This window comes from Sander vitreus, chromosome 9 (genome assembly GCF_031162955.1).
Source record: "Sander vitreus isolate 19-12246 chromosome 9, sanVit1, whole genome shotgun sequence".
Taxonomy (NCBI): domain Eukaryota; kingdom Metazoa; phylum Chordata; class Actinopteri; order Perciformes; family Percidae; genus Sander; species Sander vitreus.
In genome coordinates, this window is record NC_135863.1 from 19,273,308 (window position 1) to 19,292,066 (window position 18,759).

Consider the following 18,759-nt stretch of genomic DNA (forward strand, 5'->3'; position numbering starts at 1 on the left):
CTGTGTATCTATGCCAATAGTATACCCCCAGACTTTAAATATGTGCTGCCAATGGAGTATCTTCAGCAAAGCGTGTGCATCTGTCTTGGCGCTGCAACAGCATGAAGCCAATTATAGCAGTTAAAAGACAGAGGGTTTGTGGCCTGTGGTTGGCACGAAGGGTGCAATAAATAACCATGCTGTCGACAGGAAACTGTTTGGCTACCGTCAGAATAATGAGTTTATTGCTACCTGCTGTTACCGTATGATCACGGTTTGATTATTTTTCTCATCCCACCCACTGCTGCTGGCATCGATATAAGCGTGCCAACTGCGCACAAGAAGGGGAAAAAGTCCCTGCAGGTGACCACCTGGTTTCCTTCCCTGATATTTAAGGCTGGCTTTTCTCCCTTTATCTACCTCTAAATATACAAGGAAGTACATCATGATACTTTAGTCCCTACAACAAAGAGTGTTCTTCCACCTAACACATGAGCATGCACACACACACACACATGCCAGCAGACACTTAGAGCAGAGATACAAAGGCTGACTCAAAGAAACACACACTCGGTATACTCTGCTGCACACTTCTTTAGTTCTGCTTGGCAGTAGCATACCACGGTGACAGACAGTTAGATTGTTCCTGACCATTGACTTGCGCTCTCTGCTCTGCAAGGTCTGATTTCATAGTGGGAAATATGAGATGGGTCCAGGAGAGGGTTCATGGCTAGGGCAAGGAGGCACTCCATACAGTGGGGCTTCATATCTTTGTGTCACCCTGGGCATTCTCCCCTGACACAGCTTTCAGCCCCTCCGTTGTCTGGAGCCCCCACCCTGGGTTTCTTAACCTCCCTCCCCAGGATTGGTGCATTCCAGCTGGACACAGTACCTGGGTGGTCCCCCCCCCCCTCCCATCCTCCATGACTGGAGGAAGGAAAAGGCAGAAAAATGCAGCGAGGGCCTTTGACCGTGAGGAGCACAATGTGAGCGTTGATGATGGCGGCGTGGATGTGATGCTTACCTGCCACTGACCCATACAGCTGTCATAGCCCAGCATTTCACAATCTGATGATCCACCCAACAGCCAGGGGAAGATGCCTCGCTGACCTGTCACCTAGATTGGAATGATAAGCACCGAGGATAGACTGACCCGGCTGTAACCCTCAGCATGAATACCCCATCTTCATAATAAATCAGCCCGTGTTTCATACACGTGTTCATTCATTTCATTCAGTGTTTCATACTCACTATGCACACATTTTACACTGAATATTCACTGTATCATACCATGATTTATTGGTCATTGTTGATTCATTCAAGATGAACAGCATACACACATTGTGAGAATAAATACAAATACACACCCAAACAGTTATTTACATTAGTAGATGAAGTTATAATCTCATAATCTATGAGATTTCAAACATAGTGAGAGAGGTCTGGCAGCATCGTGCTTACACAGGAGCCTGTGTCGTGCAGTGGGATTGTAAATCATAAGAGGCAGTAGTGTAATCAAGTTTATATGCATGTGCACAGGGTATATTGCATGGTATCACAGTGTACCCACGTCTCTGTGGCGGTGACCACCTCTTCAGCTTCTACCTTGTGCACGGTACAGAAAGATAAATGATGAGACCAGAGAGCGATGCAGAGTGAGGGAGATGCTTCTTACTGAGTCCGATCTCCACCCTCAGGAGGTGAAGTAAGAGTCCTGCATGGAGTAGAGGCGGTCAATAGGGGTGAGCAGAGAGGACTCACCCAGGGACAGGCAGTCGCTGTCAGCCACATGACACAGAGATTCTCTGTCCATGTCACCATACAGACCCTTAAAACCTAAAAACGACAACATTATTAATCAACTTCTTAAAGCGGCACTTCATCAATTTTACTCATGACGTTCAGTTTATTCATCATTAGGAGAACTACTCAGCCAAACAGTGGTATATAGTATTCTGTGGAGGGAGCGTTCTAAAGTTTAAAAGAAATAACCCTAATGATGTCATCAGGGTGGAGTTGCATTATGGGAAATGAAGGACTGAAAGCCTCTCGTCTCAGCCTCTGCTTTATCAATTATGAACATATGGCCCAACTTTATGGAAGTGCAATACATTACTGAAGTACTGCTTTGAGTAAAAAATATAATTTGGAGGAGTTGTAAAGGGCTTTAAAGTTAATTTGCACTGTACAAGGGATGGACAAAATAACGGAGGAGCAACAATATCATAAATTCTAATATAAAAGCCTTGCAGTAAATACTACCTTTGTTAAGGACAGATAATGTTTAATTAGTGTTGTAACTGTGCTAGAGAGGTGTTGATTCAGGTCATTGTCTGTGGTTTTGTTATATTACATTATACTGTAAGATGTCATTTTGCTGTTATTTTCCATTATTTTGTCCACCCACAATATATTGTTACCTCTGGAATTATTCAGAGAAAACTGCATTAAGTTTTACACAAATAGTATTGCATGTCAACAGCACATGCAAGTACATGTTAACGAAGTTTGCTGACCTCTGTTTGGCCAATACTAGCTCCATTTTAAACATTTTGTCTTACAAATCAGTAATTAGTCTTATACTAAATAGGAAAGGAGTTATTCTACAGCACAAGGACATCCTAGGAAAGATTACTGCAATACTAAAGATAACTGGGATCCAAATTGAAATAAGATAAACTATTGTGCATTTGAAAATAATAAACTCCTGACTAAAGTTCTGATTTCACATTGCCAACAAATAATGGCAATAAATCATATTAGTCATTTTAAAATCTTTTTTTCATAATTTCAATATTTCAATAATTTTCATTCATTTTTTTTTTGTAATGCAATACTTTAAACATGTAATTCTCCATCGTGGTTTGATAGCACTGAGGTGTTTACCGTAAGGGTGCATGTGATCCCCTGGCATCTGAGGCGGGGTCAGGCCCTGTCTGAAGGGGTCCATGTCATAGTCCTGCTGCTCCAGTGTGGTGAGACCCATCTGCTGCTGTTGCTGCTGCTGCTGCTGAATGTGGGTATAGGAGGACCCCAGGTGCTCCAGCTCAGAGGTCAAAGCACCACAGGAGGGTGCTGTGGGGCACCGGAGAAAACACAGGAGACGTGTTTACTGCTGTCTGTTACAGTAATGTTGTCTTTAAGTGAGCTTTTGTGCCCTGTGCTACCGTCATGTAGCTATCAGCCTCTGTAGAGCTCTATTACCAGACTTTTGCGGCTTTGAAAACTTGCATGTGTCAAGATTTCTATCAGAAATCTGGAATTCAGACTTCTAATCTGACTCTTTGCAATATGAATGTCTGCTAAAAGAAATTTAAGTAAAGAAAAAAAATGTTTCTCATGGCTGAGAAGAAAGATATCTAGGTTTAGGTTTAGCTTTAGGTTTATCATATCATATCATATCAAATCATATGTGAGTAATAAGCTCTTATTCAAAAAAATTCCAACAGTCTAATACCTGTGTGATGTGATGGGTGCTCTCGCTGCTCCTGAGTCTGCTGCTGCTCCTGCTGCTGCTGCTGTCTCCTGGCCAGTTTCTTCATCTAAAAACATGCACCAGCAGACATAAATCTTACATATTAGGCCGAGTGTAAAACATTTTTTTCTTACTCCACAGTCCCCTCTGCCACCCAGGTATAGTGTGTTCACTCAATTGCAAAGTATTAACAGTGAGGTAAAGGACATCTTTCAGTGGAGGAGGGAACCCACACATGAGCCCACTTTGTGAGGAAATATGGGGTTTAATCTACAGTGATCTCGCAGTGAGATGTCATCAGTTTCCTGTATGGAGAGATAACCAGGCTGATTTCCACTCTGGCATACAAACACGGTGCAGAAAGACTCCTTTTATTAGTAGCGCATATGACTGTGTGTGTGTGTGTGTGTGTGTGTGTGTGTGTGTGTGTGTGTGTGTGTGTGTGTGTGTGTGTGTGTGTGTGTGTGTGTGTGTGTGTGTGTGTGTGTGTGTGTGTGTGTGTGTGTACTTTGTATTACTTTGGCTCTTTGGTTCTGGAACCAGACCTGCACAACCCGGACGCTCAGACCAGTCTCTGCTGCCAAGGTCTCCCTTACCTTGGATTAAGATTCAGGGGGAGGAGAAAGTAAGAAAGGGAGGGTAAAGATTGGAAAATAGAAACAGAGAAGAGGTCACTTGAAGGTTAAAAAAATCTATTTTGCTTCATCAATCCGCCTCAAACAAGGAGGAAACAATAAAGCATGTATGAAATGTCTGTATGTCTGTACTTTGAACCTTTAAAAGTCAAGTCTCCTTTATGATGTTGTCACGGCTATAGTATATCTACTCATCTGCACTACTAGAAAGAGTAGATAGCTGAAATCCTGTCAGACTTATGGGCTAACTTCTATATTTTTTGCAGAGTTATTTCTTTGTTCTTTCTAAAAAAAAACATGATACAGTAGCAACACATTCAATGATTTTCTGTCCACATTCCATAAAATCTGAGGATCACCTTATTCCAAAAAAAGATAAGACAACCATTATTTTTGAAAAAATCCTGCACTCTGCTCTTGCTATAGCATCACCTTTTATTTACAAAAACTAACGTTTCGGTCCCTCCGTCCAACGCACCTGCACAGTAGAATTTGTAGTAGAATGTGCGAGCTGTTCCTACAAAAAGTATTTTTTTTAAACGCCACTTCCTATAGAAATATGATACTGTTACTTATAGTCTATGTTACATTCTGATTAAAATGACAAGATTCTTAGTTTTAGTAGGAATTACAGTAAGATTGTTAACAGAAAACAACAGTATAATTTGTCTTTTTTTCAGATAGACACTCTCTATGCAAAAAACACTGGGCAACAAAGCCTGTGTCATATCTGGAACAGAAGCTATGGAGCAAGGCAGGAAATACAGTTCCTCCAGACTAACACAGAATAAACACTCTACCTTTCGGCAAGGCTTGGATGAGACCTCAAATGAGACTTTAAAGGTCCGTCTTTGTTGAGTTGTCAGAATAGTGCGCGGCCTTTTGGGACGTTTGCTCTCCAGATCTTCTGATCTAACTCGTCTGCCTGTAACCCTCACAGATTCTTCCTCCTCTTCTTCTTCTTCTTCTTCTTCTTCTTCTTCGTCAACACTTTTACCTAGTGGGCAGACATGATTTAAAGCAAATGTGTATTCACCTACAAGGAATCCAAGAAGACAAATTTTGAGGGACAGATTTAAAAAAAAAGGAAATTTCCTGCCATCAATCTGAGAACTAATCATTTGCCTTCAGTTATTTTGCTATTGAGAGTTGTAGTTTTTATTTTTTATTTAATCACTTTGCCTGATCTCTGCTTCGGTTTGTGGTTGCCTGCATTTCCCATTATGCTTTTTAACAGCCTAGAGTGACAGAATTCCCACTGGACCACTTGAATTCCTTGATGAGTAGATGCAGCCAGTAGTGGTTTCTGGCATTTGATAAAAAAAACCTGTACCCATATTGACACCTAATCACTTTACCCAACAATGGGTTATTTTGACCCAGTGTTGGTGTCATATTTTCATATTACTGTTGGGTTATTTATCCAAACTAAAACATGGTTATTTTAACCCGATGTTAGACACAAGAAGCTCAAGTTTAACCTTAAAACTGTCACAAATGTATTGTTGTACAAAACGGTATGCATATGACATTCAAAATTGCAAAGAATACACACATACTTTACAATCACACACACACACACACACACACACACACACTGTACACAGCCTGTACCTGTGTCGGAGGAGGTCGGGCTGGCCAAACACTGGTGATAGTCCTCTCTGGCACACAGTAGCTGTCCCTCTCTGAGGACACAGCGGTCTCCAGTCTGCAGGCGGCAGGAACAAACACTGCAGGTGAAGCAGTGCAGGTGGAACACAGCGGCCCCTGCACGCATCACCAGTTCTGCAGGAGAGATGGCCTCCGCACAGCCCCCACATCGCACTGCAAACAGACTGGAGAGAGGGAAAAAAGAGTGAGGGTGTAACAAGGGAGGAAACAGAAAAATGGTGAAAGCTCAGTAAATAACAGAGAGTAATGCCTTTGTTTGGCTGCCAAGAGCTTTATTATAAGCTGAGACACTTGAGGACCCCTCACACCTCAGTAAGAAGGGACTCCATGAGAAAAAAAAATGGTTGGTTGACTTGGGGAATGGTGCTGAGTCGAGCTGTCACTCAAAACAACTTCCAACCTGACTTCTCCCCTCCCCTCTCCTCCTCCTCCTCCTCCTCCTCCTCCTCCTCCTCCTCCTCCTCCTCCTCCTTCTGCCCTAACCACTCAGACACATACCCTTAGCGTGACGGGTGTGCATCTTAGCGCCTGGCAACCAGGACTGGTGGGCTTAGCCTCAGAGACTGTTGCCGTGGCTCCGGCTGCCTTGTCCGAGGCTGTGCTCCTGGGGAGGCAGGAGAAAAGCTCTCGGCAGGCCATGGCTCCAGGCAGAGGGGGGGAATCAGATCTCCCGGTGGGAGAGGCTGAGCCGCCGGTCCCATGAATTATCTGCGGAATTATCCCTAAGTCTGCTTAACCAGAGCAGGACAAAGACAGAGCCATCCCCCAAGCAGCAGGACCATTGTCCGCTGGCTGGCACCGCGGCATTTTGGGTCTGTCACGCAGGATGATGCGTCATCATTCTGGAGCTGGCGTTTGTCTCCAGACTTGACTGGGTCACCATACCAGTCAGCCCAGAGGCATGAGAAAGTGACAGCCTTTTTGCCATGTTTTTGTTTTCACATAAAAATACTTCATGCGGCCCAGAAGGAGAGCCTACATAAATCGCTAATTCTTGTAGCCATTAGAAGAAAATAGAAGCATTAAAGGTTAGTGTGAAATTTATAAAAACGTAACTTGCTGATCAATGCAACAACTCATGATCAGATGTAAAAAAGAAATTTCCTGAATAACAGAATAATATTGTCCTTATTTATCTTATTCTGGCCACCTATAATGAACCACAGCCATCATATCTGCGTCATTACTTACTGTAATACTACATTTTTATTGTTTTATCATTTTGATCCAAAATGTAATTGTTCATTTATGTATTTTATTAGAGATAATTGTGATTGTGTTCAGTGAAAGGATGCTGTGTCATAGACCCTTTCAAAGCATTTGCACCATCCAGACAAATAAATTAAAACATCACAAAAAGGAAAGAATGCCTAAAGCAGTTTGACATAAAAGTGAAAATAAGCACAAACATAAGCAATCGTTGATATCAGTGAGTCCACACCTAACAAAGATTTCACATCAACTTTCAAATGAAACAAATATTACATTTGACTTCCTTCTGAATATGAATAATGTTAAATGGACATTTAACATTGTATTTACAAGCAAACAAAACCTCAGACTAAACACAGAGCAAACAGCCAGGTTGAGACATCCCTGTCAAAAGGTCTGGAGCTGCAACATCCTAAAGACAAACATTGCTGGGACCTCTCACTGTTGCTGTGGGGTCGCTAGGGAAACAGTAAAGTCCATTCCCAGCAGTTCAGGAGGGTCAGTCGGGCTGCTTGACCCATCCGAGTCGTCTGTCCCACGGCCTCAGTGGTATGCACTTTAATATGGCCAACATACTGTCTGTGGTATGTGCATTCCTGTGGCAACACAAGATGCATCAACGAAACATCTTCAAAGGAAGTGTGGCGGAGGAAATACCCGGAATGTTTCTGGGTTTCTATGATACGGCAAAGTACTTGATTTAATGTCTCATCATGATGCTAATGCTAGATGTCAGCGAAGAAGAAACGACGGGCATTAATGTTGATAGATCATTCATGTTTTCGAGAATCGCTTTTCCATTATGCGCCTTGTCCAGATCGTCTCATCGTAGCCATTATTCTTAAGCGTTGTTAATGCAAAGGTAAGAGTACCTCCAATACTTAAGGAGCAGCTCAAGGTGTTTAATATTTCAGAGTTTCCGTTGACATGATTGGCCCAGAGGCCCTGCCAGGAGAGCGGGAACACTCAGTCACGCTGGATTTAGACATGGCAATTAGTGACAAGATCATTAAAGAGAAATAAGTCAGCAAAATTCTGAACTCCTCAACACTGACATGGCCAGGGTCAGCCACTCTCAAGGTAGATGCACTGGTATAATAAGACGAGGGTTTGGCAGAAATGTACACACACACATTTACTCACAGCAAAGCTCTCCTCTCTCATTGTTCTCGCTGTGACTTCAGAGCTGACCTTCGGCAGACAGACTGCTGGTCTAGTGGACATGCAGACAGACAGATCCTGTTTCTGGATCAGGTTAAACTGGATCCTTTGCTGAACATGCACAGCAACAGAGACATCAGATACAGATCTGCGGGTCAAGTGTACCTCCAGTCACACCGCTGATCTGACGACCAATCTGCTGTCCAGTCCACCTGTCCACTGAACCATTTAGCCAATCTTAATCTAATGACAATCTGAGCAACCTAAACATCACATTGTCAGACAGGAATTTGCATACTGCTTCATTAAATTACAGTACAGTCTGTATTGAATGTATTGTGTGTCCTGTGTGACTGCTACGGGTCAGACACACAAACTAGATGAATTATATGGAAAATACAGTCATGTCAGGAATATTTGACAATATTCTAAAGTGTTGTTTTGTCTCGGAGAACAGTTATGTACAAATAAACCTCATAAAATTTTACAAAATATAAAACTTCCGTGGATTATCATCCTCATTATTATGTAATTACTAATTCTAAGTGCCATTTATTTCATATGGAATCATACAAGAGATATTGAGACAAATGTATGAATTCACCAAGAATGGCCAAAAGAAAAATAAATCCATCCAACCATCCAACCTAGATCGACTTATCATTAATGAGTTGCTCTGATGTAAGTCTTAGAGGAATGTATACCAATCTCATGAATACGCCAATGGTTTTAATACATTTCTATTAATGTCGCTAAAGACATAAACAATAATGTCAGTTGGTATGTGGGCCTTATCGGACTTCATTTCACCATAATGTTTTGAACTAATAAAGAAGTAAATAAATCATATGTCGTTAAAAATAATTTTACCTCAAGACATGATGTGAAAAAAACATTTATGCAGGAAAATTATTGACTCAGTTATTGATCCTCTGAATCCCTAATGCCTAATCTTTCCGTTCTGGTGCTGTATTGCATGAGTCTAAAGTTTCTTAAGTTACACTGGTGCAGTAATTGATACATATGTATTCAAACTATTGTCAAACTGACTGAAAATCAGTACAGTGTTGTAAATAAACACTCAACAAGAATGGCACTTACGCAACTTGTTTGAATTATTTCATCTGCACTGGATAACAAGATGTTTGTTTATGTTTAATGGATATAGAATTTAGAAAGTTGGAAATTTTGGAAGAAATGCCCTCTAATCTATAGCCTATCAGTGTAACAAAGAACATGCCTCCATTAATGTAATATTTAAAAAAAAAGATCAAAACTACTCTATGTGGTGCCTCAAGGGACCAGTGTGAAAAAACATTTTTAGTTTTTTGATGCTGTTTGTATGTGTTATATCGTCCTCATAGTTAATCCACTAAATGCAAGTTGTTCTCCTTTTTTAGCCCATTTAAAAAAAATATTGCTTATTGCTTGTTTGTTGGTGTTCATTTGATGTTTTACTGTAATTATACTTCATCATATCTTCATTTTCTTGAATATTGGGAGATAATTGTTTTTAAGTTTGCTTAGATATGAACCCTCCATATGTTCTGGCATGAATCTAAATAATAATCTTGGCATATAAAATAATTCACCATTCTGACCCATTCTGACATTAGTTCTGTATGTGCAGTATGGCCTTTTGGAGACAGTAATAAAAGCAAGCACTGATGAATTTAGAGTGAAGAGGAATATATATATATATATATATATATATATATATATATATATATATATATATATATATATAAAATATTAACTACTTTGTTCAGGGAATTCAAATACTGGCATTATTGTCTTTTAGCTTCCATAAACAGGCCAATGGGCCAAACCTTGTGGTCTGGCTGCCATTGATTTACCACACGAGCGAAACGAAAAACAAGGCGAGATTCAGACAGAAGATGCAACGTGTGGTAAGAGACAAATGTTGTCACAGTATGGAATAATTGTCACTTATGAGCTGGCTTCACACTAGTCCTGCTGGATCAAAAGAAGGAGGGAGCAGAACACAGTTTGCACCGCGAGCGAAACACTGACACACTTTTAAAACCCTCATTGTGGACAAAAGTGGTGCTCATGTGTTCTAGGGTATCTTAACCCCAGACAGGACGAGCAGGGAAGACGTGAGACTTTAGAGGCAGAGCTCTGGCACCGGGCCTCCTGCTAATTGGTCAGGTCAGATATCTCACGGTCGGCTGGGCGTTGTCCCATTGCTAGACACAGGGGCTGCTGTGAGCAGAGCTTTCCAGATGCCGCGGCACATAACGCCAGGGCTCATGGAGCGCACTGTCCCCCAAAATAAGTTCACACCATCCTCACCGGCTCTCTTGTAGGGATGCACCAGACCTTCTGACATATGGCTCTACTCTCCTAATTACCTCTCAGCCCTGCTCGTTTCTTTGTGCTTTGGCCAAGTGCTATGTTCTCCACTGATCACGCTAAGCACTTTGAATTGTGTGGTTTTATGAGAATCCACTCTGATTTCTATTTATCCATTAAAATGCTGGGTAAAATGTTTACATTAGTGCTTGGTTATCATAAAAAAATGGCATGTTTTAAATGTTCTACTAACGAAGACTCTGTCCACAAAGGTACAAAGGCCTCCAGCACCACTGCAGTGTAATTTAGTTGACTGGAAACATAATGGTGGGGAGTTTTGGACCAGTAAGTTTAACATTTTCTTGTTTCCCTGCCTGCTTGGCAGAACGACTGAACGTCACTAAATTGTTCAGAAATAATGTGCGCTTCTGCCTGTTAGGGTGTGCAGTTTTTATCTTGGCTCTTGTTTATGTCAGAGTATGTTTTGGAGGAAGAATGAAGGGATGTGGCAGTTGCAGTGGGTGAGAAGGGAGTCGGGCGATGGGTGATGATGGTGGGAGTTTTGGGGGGGAAGGCCTCATCGACGAGACCATATGTTGTCCCCAGCTTGCAGTTGCCACGCCAATGGGCCTCGAAATTTTAACACATTTTGACAATCTGTCAGTTGAGCTCTACCCCTGGTTGTGTGCTGCGTGTGTGTATGTGTGAAGGTGTGACTGTGTTATTTTGTGTGTGTGCATGTGTGTGTGTGTGTGTGTGTGTGTGTGTGTGTGTGTGTGTGTGTGTGTGTGTGTGTGTGTGTGTGTGTGTGTGTAGTGTTCTCACATTCCTGCTCCCTCGCCACCCCTTCCTCCTACAGTCACCTTGTTTCTTAGTGCACTGTGCCAAGTTCCCTGGAAGTCAGTTTACACCATATACACACATAAACAACTACACACACACACACACACACACACACACACACACACACACACACACACACACACACAGTGTTTTTGCCATAAACTAAAAAATGTACCCATTTACAGTATGTAAAACTAAGTTAGATACATTTGACCCCCCCCCCTACACACACACACACACACACAAAAGTTCTTATTCAAGGTCAGATCTGGACGGAAGGGTTCCTTCTTGAAAATAGAGTTAATAGCGCACAGTAATTTTTGGACCCCAAGGCCAAATCATAAAATAAAATGAAACTAAACAAAATGAACATCCTATAAGATAATGTAAAGTACAAAACACCATTAGATGTTTTACGTAATATAACATGGACTATAATGTTGGTAGCATATTTTGCAACATATACGCATGTGCCAAAGCTAAAAGTGAATGATAGAAAAAAAGTAAATTACTACAAACAATCTTTCTTTCTTCTTTTTTTTTTACTTACTGTTACTTTAAATTACTTTACATTTAATTGTATTTCTTAATGCACCTCTGAGAAAAAAATGATGCCTCCAATACAAAATCAGATGTGCTCAAACTGGAACAGAGTTCATTCAATTGGATGAAGTCGAAATTGAGCCTCTCCCAGAATTGGAAAGTAATGTAGGCCTATGCTTGAGTGTTTTATGATTTTAGCTGTAGCATCAGAAGGAAACAAAACAAATAATGAAGAGCTGGAGTTCAGCACTTACTCAGCATAGTCCCGCTTGCAGTAAAGTTTGTGGTCCCGCAGAAAGCAGGAGTTCCTGAGCGCGTCCCCGCACGCCGCGCACCGCACACACTCCTCGTGCCAGAGGCCGTCAGTGACTCTGAGCAGGAATCTGTCTGTGATCAGCCGGTGGCATCCGGCACACACTGCCCTCTGATCCATATCTGCAATGATGTGGAAATCCTTTAATTAGGACTATTTTCCAATCAGCAGGACGCAGCTGAAATACTGGCTAATTTGGCTACACAAAGTTTGATGGAGGGGCCATTTAAATGCGTCTTTACTTCGTTATAATGGGAGGGAAAATGGTTAAATAGGCAGTATTGTTTATGAAAAAGTGGGTGTTATAGAGACGTCAATCGTGTTTAAACGTTGTTTAAATTGACCAAATAGCCTATTACTGTAAGTTCGTTTGATGACCATGTGGCAAAAAAACATTGCAAACAATTAAGTTAAGTTAAATTCATACTTAAAATGTGTATTTTTAACATATCTATGTTACTCACTAAAGCTTTATTTACTAGGTTATCCAGTTTTACCCACCTAAGCATAATGCCGCTCGATCCACCATTGCACTCCTCTGAAGAAACACTGTGAAACATATTTTTGCCCAAAGTTAATTGGAGGAAAATGAATATTGTCAAATACCACTTTAAATACAGTTATGTAAGTTTATGAAGCCCGTAGCCTACCTTTAAAGTGCGAGTTTCCAGACGGTAGGAAAGTATTTTGGCAACTCTTCTGATCTTCTCAGAGCATCTCCGGCGCTCAAAGTCCTGCTGCAACTTGCTTCTCGGAGCATAGAGAAGAGCATCAAAGTTTCTCTCAGAGCTTCCGACGACCTCTCTCAGTCCACCGGTATTGACTATTTAGGCTTTCTATCAATTATCCTATTAGGAGTGAACGGGAAGGAGAGAGAGAGAGAGAGAGAGAGAGAGAGAGAGAGAGAGACCTCCTCCATGTGCAGGTGCCGGTTACCTCTCTCTCCCCCTCTATCCCTCTCTCCCTCTCCCTCTCTTCACATTGGATGCCACAAAGTTACCAGAGACGCACATGAAAGGTTTTTTTCTATTAGAAAGCAATAATGCATATAGTGCTCAGGAAGTATAAGTGCAGAATGAAAGTCAAACTTTAAAGGGATACATTGTCCGTTTGTTAAATTGTTGAGATAGATAGATAGATAGATAGATAGATAGATAGATAGATAGATAGATAGATAGATAGATAGATAGATGCTTTAATAAACTTCATCAAGTTTTACAAACAGGATTGTCAATGAAGATGCCAAATATGGGGGTAGTGAACCAAAACAAAAAACAATTCTATAAAAGAAAATCAGATTTCCTTCAATATTCGTTTTTCTGTTTGTTTTTTAAATATATGTACCATCCCAGACATTTTTTTGCAAACATGTTTCTATAACAGCTCTAACATATAAGTATTTCTGTACAGTAGCCTAACTTGTCAGCCAATATACAGTGATACCGACAGCTTGTCTCTGATAAATGAATATGAGCCAATATATCGGCCTGCACGATTTATCAGTCTGGCTCCACTATATTCCACATTTTGTTGATTTATTCTTCTTTTACACCACCACCAGATTTTTACACCATTACAGATCTTTGTGATGAGGAGTAAAAGGCGTTTGTGATGCTGAGGCCTGTAACAGTGACAGACTGGAACCATGAGAAGGATTCAGGAATATCAAACATGCTTTAGTGTGTGTTTACACTCGGCAGACGCCATCTGGTGGTCAACGACTGGAAATATAAAGAAGGGACAACAGTGGAAAATATTCTGGGCTGCTTACATATTAAAAGAAAGATTTAAGCACATTGGTCAAATGTGATGAGAAAATTGATATTCTATCAACAGATTAGATAGTTTTTGCTTTCTCAAAATGTTTAAAAATAATTGTAAAACATGTCCTTGTTTCTCTACATTCTTGTGTTGTTTTAGAGCCACATAATAAAAGATGCAGTTTCAGATTATTAAGGATGGAAAGTAAAAATGTATTCGAATTTTAAAGGCAGCGTTAAAAAATATCAATCAATTAAACAACATTTGCACTGGCTTCAAATGCCCAGATCCCTCTAGCTCTAACTGTGCTTTTATAATATATTATATAATAAGTAAGATAAAAACACAAGACAAACACATTTCAGATACATTTTTAAATAACTTTATTCTGTAAGAATTCTCAAATGAGTTTTAAGAAATGCATGGATGGTTTCTGTTTTTATACAATTCCTCTTTGAATAAAATATGATTTATTTTCAAATTGCATTGGGTTGCTTTCAAAACGGACACCTGAAATTACCTATTTACAAAAGAAATCTGTTAACAATTCTATTAGAATTCATTTGACAGTGTACTCGATCCTCCGTCTCAAGACTCCACCCTCCCCACAACCGCAAAATACTTTTTTTGTTTTGTTTTAATTTTAATTACAATGTATTGCTTGGTACAAAATATGCTGTTTTACAATTCGAATCAAGTCTTCCGTCTTCATATAGCTGACAATGTGGGAGTATTTACAGGGGGAAGGGGGGGACTGGTGTCATGTAATCTGATGCGGAGCCTCCAGCATCTCCATCAGGAAGGTGTCGATAGGCGTGTCCCCGATCAGCTTGAAGAAGAACAGATGCTCCAGACACTTGAGGCCGATGGAGCGCAGGGCGGGCAGGCGGAGCAGCAGCTTGGCAAACCTGCCAAAAGGGAAGGTAAGGAGGAGAATCAAACTTTAGTGATCATCATTTTCTATTATGCAGAAAACCATTATTATGTTTACCATTCCGAATTTTTTTTTTTTTAAAGATTATTTCTTGGGGCATCTTTAAGCCTTTTATTTATAGAGGACAGCTGAAGACATGAAAGGGGAGAGAGCGGGGGAACGACACGCAGCAAAGGGCCGCAGGTCGGAGCCAAACCGGCGGCTGGCGCATTGAGGAGCAAACCTCTACACATGGGCGCCTGTTCCACCAGGTGAGACACCCTGACGCCCGACCATTCCAAATATATAAAACTGCATCCCGTTCAATAAGATAATAAAATCCTGTTTTCAAAACACTTTCTCCAGTCTAACATTTCAATTTGATCAGACATGCTCCCAAAGTGTTTTGATTGCACTACATTTCATTTGGAAATGTCACACTACCATATTAATCTCACAACTGTAGTTAATAGTTACGTTGTCGATCACGATTTATGCAAACCATGCAAAAACACATCAAATATGATGTACTGCTCTTTAGTTTATTAGCAAATAGAGTATTTAATTAGGTCTATGTAGTCCAGTGAAATGCTGAATCCAAGAATTCTACTTTTAAAAGAGTATTTTTTAGTTACGTTATCAATGCATCTATTTAAGAACATTTATTAATCCAATACTGTAATATTAATTTAATGTTTAATTTTGTGCCGTCAATTAAAATCGCAAGTGTCTACATCTGAAGCTAACTGACAGGGTAGGGCTTTTATTTCACATCATCTGTTGATCTTATAAAGCTCCCAAAAGTAAATGAAAATAATCAATTGCAACCTTTTTCTATAGGCAATAACACTACCGGCCTCTGTCCTTTTAAATCTAATGCTGTAGTAAGTGTTTAAGAGCTGTGCGGTAATGTAAAATAATCTATCTTCATTGCTACATACAAGTCAAAGCGGTAACTAAACAATGGTGTTTGGTATTGATTGATGCTGTAACGTAATGCGTTTCCTACCTGCCAGGCTGGTCTGGGTATTTCTGTTTTGTGTACGACTCCAATGAGGCGTAAACTTTTTCCCTCAGCGCCTCGACCTCGGGTGGGCTTGAAAGACCTTTTGCATCTGAAACAAACACATAGTCACAGTCAGACCACACTAATAAAACATCTGTAAAAATACATGGGTTCATAGTGAAGTCCCTCCGATTCAGAATCATGTACTGTACGTCAAATACATACACCTTTTGCATCACAATCTACATGATTTAGCAGCATGAAAATCAAAATCCTGATTAATTTCTCATCCAAGGTGTTGCTTGCTTATAAGCAATAACTCCATGCTTATTATTGCTTTCTAGCATACTGTGTAAAAGTGAACAGTGACTGGTGGCCGGTTAGCTCAGTTGGTGGAGCAGGCGCACATATGTGGAGGTTTGTTCCTTGATGCAGAAGGTCCAAGGTTTAAAAAAAATAAATAAAAAAAAATAAAAAAAGTGACCAGTGACTGGAGGCTGAGCTGACCTGGGTTGAAGAGGACGATGGCTCTCAGGCAGCCAAGCTCTGTCTTATCCATTTGCATATCTTTCATTTTGGATACCAACTCTGTCAGGACTCTGCAGGAGATCAGATCAATAACATTAGAGAGTTTTGATAATGAAAATGAATTAACCAAAAAAACTAAGAAAATATATACGTTGCATCTATTTCTCCACAAAATTTCAATACGGTAACTATTGCTTCATCTTTTAACACTACCTACCTATCAAAGATGGAGCCAACTCCAGCACTATGGGCGCTGCTTCTGTGGACGTGGAGGCCTGTCGCCAACAGGATGCCATCTTTTACCGTGACTGAGCGATGCGAGAATGATGCAATAAGAAGCTCGTTCCAGCCTGGATGCAAAACAACAAAACAAGCCATCCTTTAATCCCTCCTTTTAGGTCCTTCTCAAATATGTGTTAATGATACATGACATGATATATGTGTCAGTCTTCCCCTGCTTTGCTTAAAGCTGCACAGATTCTTATTAGGTCTCCTGTGTGGCTTCTTCACTTCCTCCTTTAGGCCTGTATGTGAAATGTCTCACCAGCAGAGGTCAGCGCTGGTGTGGCTGCAAACCACACTGCTGGGACTTGGCAAATAGTCCAGTTATATTTGGTTTCACTGCTCCATTAAACTAGATGGCAAAAATGTATTGAGCAAATGTAAGAGACTTAAATAGACTGCATGCCTGGGGATGAATAAGTGCCCTTAAGGAAATGCTGCCCCAGCATGCCAACAATGGGGAATAGAAAGGCCTGTTTACTGTTGTAGGGAAATAATAATAATAATAATAATAATAATAATAATAATAATAATAATAATAATTTATACTTTCTATTAATCCCCAGTGGGGAAATTACAATTCATACATGTGTGTGTGTGTGTGTGTGTGTGTGTGTGTGTGTGTGTGTGTGTGTGTGTGTGTGTGTGCGTGTGCGTGTGTGTGTGTGTGTGTGTGTGTGTGTACCTGCTCGTAGTAGGATGACCTGGTCATCCAGGGGGAGTTCGGAGAAGTGTGGGATCCTTTTGGCCCACTCCACCAAGGTGAAGAGCTGCTTGTCTGCTGCTTGGCAGATATTGGTGACAGGGTCGTTGGTCTGGAGAGGAACACGGGGGGAAGAATGCAAAAACAAAGCAGTCAATAACTGTGCTGGTGAGCTCCTTCAGTGACATCTAAACGTGTCTGACAGCAGTTAATGAGTAGGTGCAGCTGTGACTATTTTCGGGTCTTAAATTTCCTCTCAAGACTTGTGAATGTTTTAACACATTCTTGAAGTATTGAAGTTTAAATGACAGAAACATTAGAGCCTAAAAATGACCAGTGACTGGAATCACTTTTTTTCTGATGCCACTGTCAGCAAAGTTCAACATAATGAGCTTTGGGTGGTAGAGTTTAAGTTTGTAAGTTTATTTGATTAGGACAATGCACATTAATCAACATTTCTATAAATGTGCCAGTGTTAGCCAGTCGGCTAATTTTCAACTGTAGTCCTAATTACCTAGCATGCGCGGGAAGAAACTGGAGCACCCAGAGGAAACCCACGCAAACACACAAACTCATGCACATGCAACACATGCAAACTCCACACAGAAAGGCCCAGAATGACCTGGATTTGAACCCTGTGAGGCAGAAGTGCTAACCACTGAGCCACCATGCAGCTTTACAATTGATTGTGGAGCTGTTGCAATGGATTGCATGAGATTGTACAGGTCTAGCCAATAAATTGCCAACACTGTGTCTACTTAAGATAATTTACTGACCTCTGAAATGGTTCTCAAGTCAAATACTGCAATACATACTGCATTGTAAAAATAATAATAAAAAAAATACTGTAAATAGCTTGATCCAATTATGGACTAACACTAGAGACTGGATTTAGTCCCAAAAACGGTTCAGCTTGTCTTATTTATCTTTGAGTAGCTGACTAATCGAAAAACCTTTGAATCTTGCAATTCATGGATCTGCCGCATTTGTGTTTGGAGATTATGTCCTGAATTTAATTTGACTTGGCCTGATCATATTCCTTCATTCAGCTTCTTTACTCAGCTGGTTACATATGTTTTGACCACCACGCATCAGGCCAACATAATAAAGCAGCATTTTTAATTAGTTTACTATACACTGGTTCCTCCATCTGTTAGGTATCACTTCAGCCTCATGATAGAAACAGATTAATAATTCATGGGTTTGACCAAACCACGCTCAGTGTCTATGATTCTTACTGAGTTGCTGGGGCTGCCGTCGCTGTACGACGTCTCTGTTTTGGGCTCCACAGCCAGCTCAGCATCCAGGATCTTGTCCACGGGCATTTCCTCGTTGAAACTGCTGGTAGATTCCACCTCGTTCTCCCCTCGCTCCCTTCCACGCTGCCTCTCTTCCTGCACCGCTACGCGCGCGCACAC

At 40.8% G+C, this 18,759-nt stretch overlaps 2 protein-coding genes across 7 annotated transcripts in view; both read right to left on the bottom strand.

The window, feature by feature from the left end:
• Window positions 1–1,461: 1,461 nt before the first annotated feature.
• Window positions 1,462–12,677, bottom strand: lmx1a (LIM homeobox transcription factor 1, alpha). Its single transcript, XM_078258169.1, has 8 exons — window positions 12,650–12,677; window positions 12,090–12,270; window positions 5,704–5,924; window positions 4,890–5,086; window positions 3,973–4,050; window positions 3,437–3,521; window positions 2,866–3,054; window positions 1,462–1,815 (listed from the first exon to the last, which is right to left on the bottom strand). The coding sequence occupies exons 1-8, from the start codon at window positions 12,675–12,677 to the stop codon at window positions 1,673–1,675; spliced, it is 1,122 nt and encodes a 373-aa protein (XP_078114295.1). The 3' UTR covers window positions 1,462–1,672.
• Window positions 12,678–14,275: 1,598 nt separating this feature from the next.
• rxrgb (retinoid X receptor, gamma b) overlaps window positions 14,276–18,759 on the bottom strand; it is a 34,002-nt gene continuing 29,518 nt past the window's right edge. For all 6 annotated transcript variants that reach the window (XM_078259094.1, XM_078259092.1, XM_078259091.1 and 3 more), the window contains 6 exons: window positions 18,580–18,743; window positions 17,324–17,453; window positions 16,574–16,706; window positions 16,336–16,427; window positions 15,832–15,937; window positions 14,276–14,817 (listed from right to left, as the gene is read on the bottom strand). In XM_078259094.1, coding sequence (XP_078115220.1) covers window positions 14,670–14,817; window positions 15,832–15,937; window positions 16,336–16,427; window positions 16,574–16,706; window positions 17,324–17,453; window positions 18,580–18,743 — 773 coding nt within the window. In that variant the 3' untranslated portion in view covers window positions 14,276–14,669. The remainder of the gene's footprint in view (window positions 14,818–15,831; window positions 15,938–16,335; window positions 16,428–16,573; window positions 16,707–17,323; window positions 17,454–18,579; window positions 18,744–18,759) is intronic.

What these genes read in the sequence shown, in the direction of transcription:
- lmx1a (XM_078258169.1), bottom strand. Translation starts at nt 12,677, where the DNA reads ATGGTGGATCGAGCGGCATTATGCTTAG. An exon ending in CATCCAAGCCTTGCCGAAAG is followed by an intron (nt 4,051 to 4,889) that starts GTAGAGTGTTTA and finishes TCTTAATCCAAG; the next exon opens with GTAAGGGAGACCTTGGCAGC. An exon ending in GGATCACATGCACCCTTACG is followed by an intron (nt 1,816 to 2,865) that starts GTAAACACCTCA and finishes TGTCGTTTTTAG; the next exon opens with GTTTTAAGGGTCTGTATGGT.